The sequence below is a fragment of the Populus trichocarpa genome, chromosome 5 (assembly GCF_000002775.5).
Source record: "Populus trichocarpa isolate Nisqually-1 chromosome 5, P.trichocarpa_v4.1, whole genome shotgun sequence".
NCBI classification, from domain to species: Eukaryota; Viridiplantae; Streptophyta; class Magnoliopsida; order Malpighiales; family Salicaceae; genus Populus; species Populus trichocarpa.
The window spans coordinates 16,842,721-16,858,297 of NC_037289.2; the positions used below are offsets into that span (position 1 = coordinate 16,842,721).

The following is a 15,577-nucleotide window of genomic DNA, read 5'->3' on the forward strand; positions in this document are numbered from 1 at the left end:
CAGACATTCGGATTAATTCACAAGGGCATAGAGTAGCCATTTAGTACTGTGGGTTATAAAAAACTTTAAACAAAATAATAGGCATGGAAGTTGTTTTAATGTGTTTTGTTACATTAAAAAATTCAAAGTATAAATTGAAAAGTCGCAACCATCTAATTAAATAAATCAATAATCATTTATATAAATAAAAAAAATCATCAACAATAACCAAGAAAAAAATTAAAAACTTGAGAGATAAATGCAAATCAAGATATTTAATCATATAAAATAAGACATTGACCCGATTGTGTTTACTGGACTTATTTATTTAAATTAATAAAAGATAAATTTATACCCTAAAAAACTCATGACTTAAAAGATAAATATAAATGAAACTAAGTGAATAAACTCACGCCATGAAAAAATATTACGCAAGGTCGAACACATCAACAATATTATTTAAAAAATAATATTTTTATTTAAGAAAATAAACTTCATTTCTATAAAAAAACACTATAGATAAATTAGAATAATATCTTGAAAAATCAAACAGAAACAAAACAACTAAAGAAACCTTATGTTAAAAAAGACATGTACCTAAATCATAAAACCATAATAAATTCATAGAAAAAACTTGAAGATAATCACAAAACCAACATTAAAAAAAACTAATTTGGAACGATAAGATCGTACGAAGTTGAATTCTTAATAAATTAAATGTCGAAAGATGAAATCAGAAAAAAAAAAAATCAATTACACAAAAAGATCTAAGAAAAATAAGGGTGAAAAAAACATTAATTAGAGGGTTACAAATTTTCAATTGGAAGGTTAAATTGAATTGAAAAATAACTTTAATAAAAGAAAAAATAAATCAAAAGAATGAAGGTCAAATTGAAAAAAAAAATAACAAAAAATTTGATTGAATAATGAAATTAAAAGCAAAAAAAACTTCAACAAAAGTGCCAAGGAAAAAAATTAGAAAATGAGGACCGAAATGAAAAACATATGAGAAATAGCAATTGAAGGACTAAATTGAAAATAAAACTTCTATAAAAGGAATAAGAATGAAATCATAAATTAAAAGAATGAGGACTGAAATTAAGAAAAAACATATAAGGAATTGTAATTGAAGGACTAAGTTGAAAACAAAAAAAAACTTCTATAAATGGAAAAATAACGAAATAAGAAATTAAGAGAAAGAGGACCGAAATTGAAAAGTAAGAAACAAATAGGACAATGTTGTACATTATATGTCAGGAGAGAGAAAAGAGGGGGTAAAAAATCAAACGACCATCGGCAACAATCTGACTATTATAAGCTGCAACATGTCACTTCACATGGAAAAGGACATGGTGGCACATCTAGGGAGACGGTCGAAGGTCAAACTTGGCCAATATGTGGCATCACACGTGTCGCTTGAATGATGCAGGCACCACCCACTCGTTGTGGCATGTTAAGCACGCGTCAACAGCTTTTCTCATTAAAAGATTCAAAAACAATATCAAAATATCTTCCATAACCCTGGTAATCACACAAAATACCTATGTGAAAGTACAAAAACACTCTCAAATGCAAAATCTATTTTTTTTTTTTGTCTTTTTCAAGGTTAAAGATGTATATTCACTTTACATGGATATTTGAAAACTCCGAAAAACTCTTATCCAATAGTCCAACAAATGTTTGATCCCGAGTTATTTTTACTATTAAGAAATTTATAAAAAATTTAAAAATTCTTGATCAACTATTCTAAATTTTATTGATTTTAAAGGTAAGAAAATATTTTTAATGTGCTAAAAAATTTATAAAAAAACATAAATACCCCGTAGAATCTTTTAATAAGCAATTGACCCAGTGAAAAAAACGGAAACATCTCCACCCTCGAAGCTTCATCTTTTTCCACTCAAGAAAAACATGGTAATTTCACTGTAACAGGTCTTGAGCTGCAGTAAAACTCCCACGGTTTTTAGCGTTTTTGTTAATTCTGAATGGGTGGTCAAAGCTACAGGAAAGCCAGTAGATCTTGGTGAATCACCGGGCAGGGATGCTATGAAGTTTGTTATCCAGGGTTTTGGAAACGTGTAAGCTTTTTCCTATCTGAGAAAAAAAAAACCAGTTTACTTACCAATAATAGAATCCATGTCGCATGGTCAAGTAAGCAAGCCATTTGAACAGATCTGGAAAATTGTCGGAAGAAGCATACCTGGATGTATTAGAAAAGTCAAGCATTGTTGGTCACCAAGACAGGAGAAAGAAAAATAACCAAGATTTTCCATCAATCATAGCTTATCAACCGTTACTCTGTCAGCGGATTGCATGACTGGTAATCATTTTTGAAAAAAAAAAAAAAAAGAATTTATGCATAACTAGTCAAAATTGCTTTTTACTATTCATGTATGAAGATATATTTTATTTCATACATAAAATCTGAAATTGTTTCAAATCTAGCATAGAAATTTGATTCTATCATATAATTTGATAGATTTCAATTAAAATTAATCTCTAAATCTTCAATATTGACAATTATATTTTATTTTCATAATAAAAATATTTATATTAATTTATTATAAAAATTTAATATGATTAGATCAAATTTTAGCAAATAAAATATATTCAAAATTTGAAACTTTCTTAACTATATTTTAGAGACATGCTCACTTATTTTTAAATGTAAGTGAATTTGTCTCGAGAAATATTTATAAAAACAAAAATTTTATACCAATTAAAAATTTAACATGTCATTTTCTATTTTATTTTTACATAAAAAATGAAATGAAATTAAAATAAATTGATTTTTATATATTTATTTTTTTACCAATGAAAGGTTGACAATAGAAATCAAATTCAAATTCTTTTATTTTCTTATAAATCAAATTCAAAAAATATTAGATAATTATTTTATTTTTTTATAAAAGTATTTTAAATAAATATTATATTCCGTCTTACAACTTAATAAAATTAAATATTTATATACACAAAATTATTTAATTTCATGACACATCCATCCGATTTATGAGGATACGCAGTATTGTACAGAACACATTTGTTTTTCATACATCTAATAATATTATAATAATAGTTATTTTTTAAAATATTTTTTATTTGAAAATATATTAAAATAATTTTTTTTATCTTTAAAATTTTATTTTTGATATCAATATATTAAAATAATCTGAAAAAATAAAAAAATAATTAAAAATAATTTAAAAAAAAAACTTTTAAAATATAAAAATAAAGGGTTCTGAAAACCCTTAAACAAGACTAAATTTCTAGCTCGGGAAGAGGTTGTGCAAGTTGAAATGACATATGGGTCCCAGTTGTTAGTTGGTAGTAAAAGCCCTTCTCTCAGGAGTAATCTAATTATGCCACTTGCAGATCTCTGTACCTTTCTATGGGCTCTATCTGATTTTACTCAAAATCCTATAAATGGTCTCAACTGTATACAAAGTACAAACAAACCTCTTTTTGGGCCTCGGTTTTTCCGTCACCAAGATTCAACAAAATTGTCCATGCCGATAAACACCACGCCTCTAAACTAGTAATTTACATGTCTATTACTTACGGCTCCTTTTTACCGTGTGTGTGTGTATATATATATATATATATATTAATTTGATATATTAATATTATCACACATTTTCACGTTGTCAAACACACAATTAGACGTGAAAGACAAAAAAAAGAAAAAACAAAGACGAAAAAAATGGAAACATGTAGAAAGAAGTACACTAATCCGTAGAGCGTAATTACCGCCCGCGGGACATACGTATCCGTATCGGTGAAAGTTGAAGGAAAGGGAAAAGAAAAGAAACAAGAGAGAGATCTCAAAAATCCTTCAACGCCTCCTCCTTAATAAACCAATAAGATCGAAGAGGCGAGGCGTATAAGCAGCTCATAATTTAGATTTGCACCTTCTCATTATACCTAAATAAATGAAATCTTGGGTTTGTATAGAAAAAAAACCCATAGATTAGGTTACGAATAAGAAATACAAAAAGAAGTATCGATCTAAGTATTGAGAAAATGGAGGGGTTAATGAGCAAGCTAAGGAATTTGGATGCATATCCAAAAATCAACGAGGATTTCTACAGCCGTACGCTTTCCGGTGGCGTTATCACTCTCGCTTCCTCTGTCGTTATGTTTCTCCTCTTCTTCTCCGAGCTCCGTATGTTTACCATTTTTGCTCCTTTTTTATTTATGCTTATTATTCGTCTTTGAGTATGGTAGCTTTGATGATTGGTTTTTGAGAAATTGATGGGATGGGGTTTAGGTTTTTGTTGGATTTATTTTATTTTATTTTCAAATTTTGTACTGTTTGTTGTGTTTATTGGTGTTCTTATTTTTGTTAAATTTATTTTTGCAGGATTATATCTTCATGCGGTAACTGAAACAAAACTAGTGGTGGATACTTCGAGAGGAGAAACTCTACGTATCAATGTAATGTTCTTTTCAATGTGTATCACTTGGTCCTAATACGCTTGCTTGGATGAATTGCTCTAGTAATTGATTCATGTGATGCTTTAAACTGCAGTTTGATGTCACGTTCCCCGCTCTTCCGTGCTCTATTCTTAGCCTTGATGCCATGGATATTAGTGGAGAGCAACATCTTGATGTAGTATGTACCATAAGACCTCACCTTTTTTCTTTTTTTCTTTTATACTTGCATGCATATGCTTCGCTTCATGCTCTTGACCTGGTTGTTTCCCAAGTTTTAAATTTTCTGTTTTTGATGCCTTGCAGAAACATGATATAATTAAGAAAAGACTAGATTTTCATGGAAATGTCATAGAAGCACGGCAAGATGGAATTGGTGCCCCTAAGGTTGGTATTCAGTTTTGCTTAAACTTTCTATGTTAAAAAAACCATTGTTTGTGATCTGTGAATTGATCTGAGCTTGAGCAATTAACTTTGATTTTTTTCGAGTGCTAATTTTTGTGTGAATTCATCACGTAATCAGCAGTATTTTGTCTACTCAAAGCTCATCTCTGCTAGTTTTAGGGTTATGTTAATTTGTGCTATGACTGATGTGAATGGCAGAAGAGAATCTATCTTTGTTTTTCTGAGTCATTTGAGGAGCCGAGCTAGGGTTTAAAAATGAAAATAAATTACCAACGAAAAGAACCAATCCTGTCTTTTGAAAGCATGTATTGCTTAACACACACAAAGAAAAAAAGCATGCATAGCATGATAGAAGTTAAGGCTTGGTATCATTCAAGGGGGGCTCTGTTTTGCCATTGGCTCACTGTAAGCTTGACTATCTGACATCGGTGTCGTTTGTCAGAGATATAGATAGCTGATTGTAAGTGTTTTATTTTAGTCTTGTGTCTTTGTGGAGATTAGTTGGATCTAAATTGTATTTTACAAGCCAGGGGTAGAAAAATAGAAATGTTAGGCTGTGCGTTCTTTCAGAGGAGCTTTTTCTCCTTCATCTCCTTGATCTTCAAGCAATGTTTATAATTCTCCGTTGTTTTCATAAGTGCAATTTGGCTATTTCTTTCTTTACTCCGCTGTTGACAATATCATTCTTGGACTCTTAACAACTTGTACCCCATCCCCATCCCCATCCCCTCCCCTTCCCCCTCCTCACGCTTGACTCCTTTTCGTGCTTGGCACAGATTGAAAAGCCTTTGCAGAGGCATGGTGGCAGGCTTGAGCACAACGAGACATACTGTGGCTCCTGTTATGGTGCGGAAGCGGTAAGTTTGTCTAGCATCAATGCTAAGAAATAACTGTCTCATCTCGTATTTATTATTAAACTGCATACATGTGGGACAATCTACTCAGAACTCTAATATTTTTGTTCACCTAGACACGTTTACTTTCTGGAATGCTTTTTCACTCTATTCTTGTATCATGTTTGTTGGCTAAATGCATCTTATAGAACTAGCTGCTTCTAGTAATAATTATTTAGCTGCTTCTGATTTTATTGTGCAACTGGCAGACCTTAGTTTCTCCATTATTTATCTAATGTGTTATTTTCTTTGTAGTAGCCTGTATTTTGTCTTTCTAGTTCCTTTGGGATAAAATCAGAATTCGTCTCCTTGCAACTAGGAACAGTCACGTGTCTATTATATTCTTTATCTAACCCGTAGTTTTACTCCCCATTATATCTCCTTTTGTATTGCAGTCAGATGAAGACTGCTGTAATTCTTGTGAGGACGTTCGTGAAGCATATCGAAAGAAAGGTTGGGCGGTGACAAATCCGGATTTAATGGACCAGGTACTTTATTGTGTCATTATTTATTGGAGTTCTAGATTCAATTTTCAAGAACAAACTGAATGAATGCGGTTAAGACTCTTGCATATGTTAACTTTATGATTCTCTGATCGGTATCTTAATTGGCAATATTGCTAATGCTTCATCGTTGGCCTTTCCTGCTGTTGTTTACTTCGTACCTGTAACCAAGAAAAATTAACGTTTAGGTTACCATCTCCCTTTCTTCCTCCTTTTGGGATAATGAATAGTAGTATTGTAGTGGGCGATTCCTGCACAATTATTAGCTGCAACACCACTAACATGATAGAAATTCTATCTCTCGATACTCTGAAAATATTCAATACAGTCAACTATGACTTCTGGTGGTGCATCAATCTAAAATCTTAGCATCTGCTCTCCTTGAATAACAAATTACAACAAAAATATTTTCATTTATTCTAATTATGGTTTTTTATCTGATTTACATGTGACATTCAGTGCAAAAGAGAGGGATTTCTCCAAAAGATTAAAGATGAAGAGGGTGAAGGATGCAACATTTATGGATTCTTAGAAGTTAATAAGGTGGCTGGAAATTTTCATTTTGCACCTGGGAAGAGTTTTCAGCAATCTGGTGTTCACGTGCATGATCTGCTGGCATTTCAGAAGGATAGTTTTAATGTAAGCCATGATTCTACTTCTTCTGGCCATCTCTGTTGAATATCAATTACTGAACTTGTGTCTGCCAAGGAATATGAACTTATCAATCACTTCTTAATTGCTCATCATGCTATGTTAAACAAACCATCTGATTAATGTGAACAATGTGATACAGATAACTCACAAGATTAATAGGCTGACTTTCGGAGAATATTTTCCAGGTGTTGTGAATCCTCTTGATGGGTAATTTTCTCCATGCATCCTGGTTTCATCTACCCATTTGTTGGGCTTGAAGATTGACCTGTTTATCCTCTTTCCTGTGTATTAAATTGTATGTGCTGGAATGTCAAACTCATTTTTGTAACTTTCAGTGTGCAATGGACACAAGAAACACCAAGTGGGATGTACCAGTATTTCATCAAGGTTATTCTTCAGGACAAATGCCTCTCCTGTTTCTTTGTGTCACCTCTCCTTTCTAGTGGTAATAATTAAGGAAATGCAATCAGTTCTCGAGCATTTTACCCAAACAGGCTTTATTTTGCAGGTAGTACCTACTGTATACACAGATGTGAGTGGACACACTATCCAGTCAAATCAGGTGTGATCACAGTCCAATAAGTGTTCATTGATATGTTGTCTCAAATCATCTAAAGTGATATAACAAGTTTTAATTCTTTTTTCCAGTTTTCTGTGACTGAACATTTTAGGGGCACTGACATAGGTCGCCTTCAGTCCCTTCCAGGAGTTTTCTTCTTTTATGACCTTTCTCCAATTAAGGTAGGCTTTTTTTTAGCCTACTAAATGAGCTCAAGAGTTGGCGCGCACGTCACTGAATTTTTCACTTCAGAGGTTTTTTGGTCTAGTGATTACATCTGATTTGCATTTTGCAGGTGACTTTCACAGAAGAACATGTTTCGTTCTTACACTTCCTAACAAATGTGTGTGCCATAGTTGGAGGTAATACCTTATTTCTTCTCAAAAAAGCCAATCGATGCTCCCACTCCCTTTTTTACTTGTGTTGGTCTTTTTCATAACTTGCGCTATAGGTTTGATAGAATCTAAGGTTAATAATGTATAGGAAAAGAAAAGTAATGTCCGTTTTGCATTTTGAAACAACAGATTCAAGAAACAATGATATAAAGTTCTCAAATCTGTGGCATTTTTTATTTTTTTGTGCATTTATATTGATATATTTCATGATTAGGTGTGTTAATAATGGTTGACTATTCTTATACTCCAGGTGTTTTCACTGTTTCTGGCATACTGGATACATTTATATATCATGGTCAAAAGGCAATCAAGAAGAAGATGGAAATCGGTAAATTTAGTTGATGATGTTGACATGTAAACAGGCTTGGGTTGTTGCTGTATTGCCAAGGACTGGCTTCTCATATGGAATTGGGTTTGGACGCCTATTTTGAACTGGCCAGTTTTTATAATCATGTTCTTGCGATCAAGGAATTTGATTTATTTCATGGGTCATTAATTCTCAAAATGGAATGCCCGTTTGCCTCTCTTTTTTTCGTTTTTTTTTTTCTCCCCTTCAGTGGAGTGACAACACTTCTGATGTGAGGACAACTGTTTCAAAGGTATACTGCCCTTCTGTGCATATGGCATTGCCCTTTCTTCTGGCCAAGAACTACAGGAACCTCCTTGTGGGAATTAAGAACGATCATGAATGTTTTGGATTCAATTTCACCATATAATTTGGGTAGTCACGGCTTAGGAAACAAAACATAAGAACAAAGACTAATACTCGGAGCTGGATTTGAGTTTTGAACACTGAGATTTTGGGACAAAATTGTTATTTAGAGGGAATTGTAACACTCTAAAAATTGATGAATGTATCATGATTTATACAAGTAATAAGGTGTAAAAATAGTAAGTAATGCAAAAATACAAAAGATATTTACATTTACATGTTAAATAATGTAGGGATAAATACCAAGTAGGTGAAGGATGATAATTTTCATCCAATTAGTGTTAATCTCAAGCAGATGAGATGCACATGATTCTCGTATCTTAACTTTTAAAATTGAAGAAAAAAATAAAGGGAGACTTCCTTTTTTTTTCATAGATCTTTGACTAGTAAGTAGTTCATTAAAGTTTAACACCTTTTACCCTAAAACTATAATCTCATCTCTTTTAAGAAAATAACCCTCGTCTAACTATTACTGGGTAAAGAATGGTGATTATATTTTATTGTATGAAGAGAATTGACATTGATAAATAGTATAATATGATTCATGTTTTTTATTAATTTATGGTGTCTCAAATTAATTGCGTGTGTATGTTTTTTATTAAATAGTATATATTTGTTTGTTATCATAGCATCATAGACTTTTGAGGTGTTGTTCATTCATGTAGACTCGTCCTTTAACAGTATGGAAAACAAAGAATAAGAATAAAGAGAGATTGAAAGACTGGTTGTGCCGCAAAATCTTCAATCGCATGTATTTTTATGTTAATATGCTTGCAACAGCATATTTTGACGCTTTCTTCAAACTATCCACCATTCTAATTAAATTTAACGTAGTGTTGGTGGGATTTCTTTTTTACTTTCTAGCCTAAAAGCTTCATCCAGGCTTGAAAGAATATTCGTCGAATTTTCAATCTTTCACATCTCTTTATGCATTCCCTTCCACCCACATGAACGGTGACAGTCAACGAAATGCTTAAAGTCCGATTGGATAATTAGTTTAACCATAGTGAGAATGCGAAAGTTCATTGAACAATTTTTGACGGTAGATATAGTATAGGGAGTCGATCTTGCCAAAGTGATTCTGGAATAAAGAATAGTTTTCATTCCAAAACGAACATTTTTTTAATCCTGTTTGCCATAAGAGGTCTCCAATGAGATTTCATGGCACATAGTACCTTTGTCACTAGTTAGCAAAGTTGAGACTGTTGTAGTGACATGAACTCATAAACGATGGAAACACAAATAGGAGGAATAGCTAATGCACAACCACGATCAATCTTCACTTCTTCAGATGTTCTCCCCAAATTGCAAAAATTAAGATCCCAGCAGGTAGGCTCTACTGTTCTCTGTAAAGTTTAGCCACAAAAAAACTCCAAAGTCCCCTTAGAAAAACATAATATGGATCCCAAATTTTCATGATTGGGGATATCCCTAAATCATGCAAGGGTGGTGACAGATTGGGAAGGATGGTTCCTCTTTGATGTAGATTCTTTTGTGTCTGTGATGACCTTACAATTTAAGGTCAGAGTTTTAAGTTAATTAGTTTAAACTCTGGATTTAGTCCTAGATCTACTCATCTAATTTCAAATTTATATTACAAAGTTACACGAGTATTAATATGATTAAATTTATTTCCACACAAATAATAGTTCAATTGAAGAGGTAACTAAATAATTAAAATAACTTGAATGTAAAGTAAATTCAATAACTGAGAAAATGAATACTTACATTCATAGAGTGATTCATGCTATGCTTACCTCCACAAATTGGAACTCCTAGATAATGAAACATCTTTTTTGGTATTTTTTTATTTACGAAATTGAAATTGTAAGCCTACTAATTACAAAGAAAATTGAAAGCCTAATTGATTATCATCTACAAAGTTATCGTATGCTATTATATCGCCTACAGGTTTCAGATTTAAAAGATAACTTAATAAAATCGTGATGTAGTGATTTGAATTTTTGTTGAATTCTTGAGTTGTTTTGTAAGTTGTTCCTTGCAATCCACCTTATATAATCAATCAAGTGATGTCAACTGTTGATAACCTCCCACCTTTTAAGGTTCTCCACTGACTCTTTGTCAATTGTTAATAACTCCCCATCTTTCAAAGTTCTTTCCGCGATCTCATGTCCACAAGAGTTATTGATGCCTTTTAATTACGTGACTTATTATACTTGCTTATGTACACATTCCTTATTCTATATATGTGGTGACCCTTGTCTTTTAAGTTTTTCTTAATTATCAAATTATCAGATAGTTATCTTCTAACTCTCTTTATCTATTTTCCATACAAATTTATAGTATAACACTTATCCTAAAAAAAAAGATTATCCATTAGTGAATGAAAATTAATGCGTAATCTTAATTAATGAGTATGTTGAGATTTAAATTTTGAATTTTACATCAAATCTATCTCAACATTCATTTTTGTTTACCGTATATGAATGATAGAATAATGATGGATACTTTTTCCAAAATGAATTTGAATTTGAATTTAAATTTTAAATCCAACTGACTTCTTTTTATTTACTCTTATTCATATACCCGTTTACTCATTTTTATTATTATCCCTCTTTTACGTTTTACCTTTTGTCTTCCTCGTCATAGCAATCAACCAAGAGTAAACCCTCAATCAAGCAGTCACTCTCACCATGGATCATGTTCCTACTCTTTTATCTCTATAAATGGATTATAACATCCCTTAAAGAATTCTTACTTGATTCTTTACAAAAGGTATTTTTTACCTTGAACTTCTTAACTCTTATGTCAAAAAAACTATATCTTTCCAACCTATGACAAACCTAGATGATCAACCCCAATATATATTAGTTGTTCAAGTGGATCTAGACACAGCAAGAATCCCTCTCGCTATCAAAAAGGCAATTTTAAACTTTTCCAACCACAACATCCCTTTTCATTTTCATTTAACTGACCCTTCCCAAATTAATTAGGAGTTTGTTTCCAAATAAAAAGGTAACCCAACCAAATTATAGCCTTCTCCAATTATCATTGTAAATGACCTTTATGCCTCTTTATTAATGGACATATCTGTTAGAGCAAAGTGGAAGAAACAACGAATAGATATTTGTTTTGACCTTAGTTTAAATCATCTCACTCCTATGAACCTTATTATTCTGTCTGTAATGTTGACCTTATGGGATTCCAGCTTCAATTGTTTTCACACTAGGTCTAGTCCTTTAAAGTAATTGTCTAATGTTATATTTTTTTATTATTTAAGTTAATTTTTACTTATCCTTATATATATATATGGTCTTTCTTGTTATGTGGAGAGGAAGAATTCATAGTAACCTCTTTTTCTAGGTATGTTAAAATCTCCTAGCCTTAAACTTTGTGACAAAAACCAAGTGTCTTTATTGCTATGATTAATAATTTCAAAGTTGGTGGAGCACCCCAACCTATCTATATTGACAGTAAGTAAAACACACCTCATGTGCCTTCAAGATATGCTCTTTGTTTTTGTTGATGCCCCTAACCTATCTGACATGAATTGCAACCTTTTGGTGCTTATGGAGTCCAAAGAGTCTTCCCAACTAAAGCTTAAATAGCTTGAAGATAGGCGGCTACTCTGGAATGTAAGTTGGTTGTTGTTAGACAATAAATTGCGCAAGAAAAGAAGGCCTTAAGTGGGTTTTCAAAAGAGCTGACTAGCTTTCATGCAAGGAGGGAGTCTGTCTTTGCTACCCAATTGATATATATATATATATATATATATATATATATATATATATATATATATATATATATATATATAATGTGTGTGTGTGTGTGTGTAGAATGTTGAGAAACTATTCCTATATTTTAGGATATTTATATTTGGAAACCTTTTTATTAGCCTTTTATATGGATGGTGTGCATTTTTTTAGATATTTTCCATTGGTAACTTTTGTATGTATTTCTCCATCTATACTTTCTAGCAAGTAGGCATTTCCAAAGTATATTTGATTTATTTTGAAAAGTCCTTCCTAAGTTGATGACCATTTTCTAAATTGCCTATCCTTTACTCCAGTGGAAAAATTATTTTCCAGATTAGGTCCCTTGCATAAATCCTTGTTTCTTCACTTTTTTATTGTATGCTTTTTGAACTTATAATTTTTTTGTTTGCAAATTGTTCAAAACATCAATTCTTTTCTCATATAGATCCCTTAACTCTTGCATCATTGCATTTTGGTATTGAATTCTTGTTTATTGGTTCTGGTATGCTACTTTTAAAGAGTTAATATTCACTTTGCAAGGTAATACCGCTTCATGGCCAAACATTAAAGTATAGGGTGTTATTTCTGTTGCAGTCCTAGGTGAAGTTCTATAAGCCCAAAATACATCCATCAAAATTCATGCCACTCCTTAGAATTGTTAGTAATCATCTTCTGTATATTTAATTTTAAAATCTTATTTGTTAACTCTGCTTGCCCATTAGCTCGAGCATAGCAAGGGGTTGAATTAACTAGAGCAAATCCCCCTATAAATACCATAGCATTATCCATGGTTATAAACTCTGGAATTCCAAACCTTGCCACAATATTCTGTTTGATAAAAGTTTTCACTTTAACCTGGGTTACCTTCTTAAAGGTACAGCTTCTACCTATTCTTTAAAAATTTATGCCAATTGTTGCAATCCAATTTTTGACACCATTCTCAAATTAAAAAACATGCAAAAAAATAGCAAAAAAAAGGCAGCAAAAAATCTAAAAAATATGTTCTTGATGTATTTGCATCATTTTCAGCATCTTTTTCAAAGAATTTAAAATAAAAAATCTACTTTTGACGCATTCAGTTTTTAACGTGCTCATTGAATTGATATTGATGTTGCCTTTTTTCAAAAGTCAAAACACAAAAAAAAATAAAGAAAGAAAAAAAATGCATTTATATTTTAGTGATACAATTATAATTATGGAAGGGAGATGACCAATTTTAAAATTAAAAACCCTCTCACCAAGCTAACTAACTTTTAATTAGATGGTCCACAATCAATTTTCTTAATCCAATGGTTTTTATTTATTTGTTTTGCCTTCAAGTTATTCTTACAAAACGGCAAAAAATCAAATAAGTGATAGAGATTAATTCTTGAAATCCAATGATTGATTTTTTTGCCTTTAAGCCAAAGAAATTAGAATATAAATTGAGTGTGTGTGTGTTGTCAAAAGGAGGGGGAGAAATGGCATGTTCAATTAGTTATTCAAATACTACCTCCCATCCACCAAAAAACCCTAACAACCTTATCTCTCCTATTTTTATAACATTAACCACCATTAATAAAAGGAAGAAGACATGGTGTGCCACACTATGGACCTTCTAGTCCAGCATACCCCACCATAAAAAAAAAATAAAGAAAGAGGAGTGAATTATTTTGAAACAAAGGGAACCAAGCCTTCCATCACAATCGACCTTCTTCTTCATCATTGTCAAACTATTACCTCCCCCTCCAGTTGTCATCAATGTCGGCACCACCACCCGAGAACCAAGCAACATCCAACAAATACTGCTCCTTACTCTCTCTTTTTTTCTTCCTCATCGCCGGTTACCACACATTTTCTCTCCCTCACCATCACTAGTCATTCTCCCTACATCCAAGCACCATCTCCCTTGTCCTAAAAAAACACACTCTCAAGACAACCACTCCAAACCAAAAGTCGTGACCCTCCCATATCAGCCCTTGAAAGACAAACACTCATGATTGTCACCACCAACAGTGTCGGTCACCATTAAAACAGCCCCCTCATGGTTTTTCTCCTAACCAACTGAAACCAACACCACCCATAACAATCCCTTTATTTGCGTCATGAACCATAGCTCCTTCATTTTACTCTCATCGTCATCTGTCTTCAACCATCGATGGTAGCAGAGGAGTAACACCAACCACCACACAGGGAAGCAACACCACCAACATCATGAGCCACCCTATTCCTTTCTAGTCTTACCAATTGCTCCTCAGCAACACCTAAACAACAATGGCTTGTGAAGAAGAAATAGTATAAGAAGTTAATTAACCGATAAGAACAAATCTAACAAATAATTCAATTGATCGTGTTGTGTGATTTTTTTTTGTTTTGCAATTGAAAGTTGGATGCATCACCAACACAAGAAGAAAGAGGAGGAAACTCTTCTCCTGATCCACCAAATTTCCCTTTTCAAAGGTGACAGCATGTGCAACCACGCACCACCAGTGGCAGTGATGCGTGAGACCCACATGCCACCATTGTTCCAACAATTCTAAAAGCTTCCGGTGTGCTTCCTGAGTTCCCAGCAATCTCTCTAACCTATTCCAACCTTTGAAAAGACCATTTTGCTAAAAAAAAAATTAATTTTCAATGTGTGTTTTAAATTATTTTTAGAATTTGAATTTTTAAGGGTTTGTAAACATGTGTAATTTTTGGGTTTATAAGTAATTAGTGACAAAGGGGGTGTGTCTGTTTGCATTTTATTTTGTTTTGTGTTAAATAATTGTTAAAAAAAGGGAAAAGAAAAAATTTAATTAATCCAATGTTTTAATTGAATATGAAAAAAGATTATTTCTGCGTGTTGCATACGACTCTCAGTCCTTACAAAAAAAAATTGTACTTTATTTATAAAAAAGAGAAAATATTTTAGCATTGTTTTAGAAAAAAAATTGTATTTCTTTGCATTTTTGTGGAATTTACAACAAGTTTGTAAAGTTTCTTAAGGATTTGGTCAATATTTTAACAACCCTAAGTTTTCTTTTTTTTCTTTGAAAATTAATAGTCAATAATATGGTATAAATATTGGACCTACAATTAGACTGGTATTTAAATATCAGGAGTTGACTAGGAAATTTTATTTTCTTTTGTATTAAATAATTGTTAAAAAAAAGGGAAAGAAAAAATTTAATTAATCTAATGTTTTAATTGCATATGAAAAATAAATTATTTCTGCTTGTTGCATACGACTCAATCCTTACAAAAAAAATGCATTTTATTTATAAAAAAGAGAAAATATTTTAGCATTGTTTTACAAAAAAAAAAAAATATATTTCTTTGCATTTTTGTGGAATTTACAACAAGTTTGTA

The 15,577-nt window shown here is 31.9% G+C and overlaps 1 protein-coding gene across 1 annotated transcript; it reads left to right on the forward strand.

Annotated features, from left to right (window-relative positions):
* Nucleotides 1–3,746: 3,746 nt before the first annotated feature.
* LOC7486609 (uncharacterized) lies at nt 3,747–8,324 on the forward strand. The gene is made up of 13 exons (XM_002306546.4): nt 3,747–4,141; nt 4,340–4,413; nt 4,508–4,591; nt 4,717–4,797; nt 5,592–5,672; nt 6,104–6,196; nt 6,671–6,850; nt 7,005–7,072; nt 7,201–7,252; nt 7,374–7,427; nt 7,514–7,606; nt 7,720–7,786; nt 8,070–8,324. Exons 1-13 carry the CDS (start codon nt 4,000–4,002, stop codon nt 8,159–8,161), a joined length of 1,161 nt encoding a protein of 386 aa, XP_002306582.1. The 5' UTR covers nt 3,747–3,999; the 3' UTR covers nt 8,162–8,324.
* Nucleotides 8,325–15,577: the final 7,253 nt, after the last annotated feature.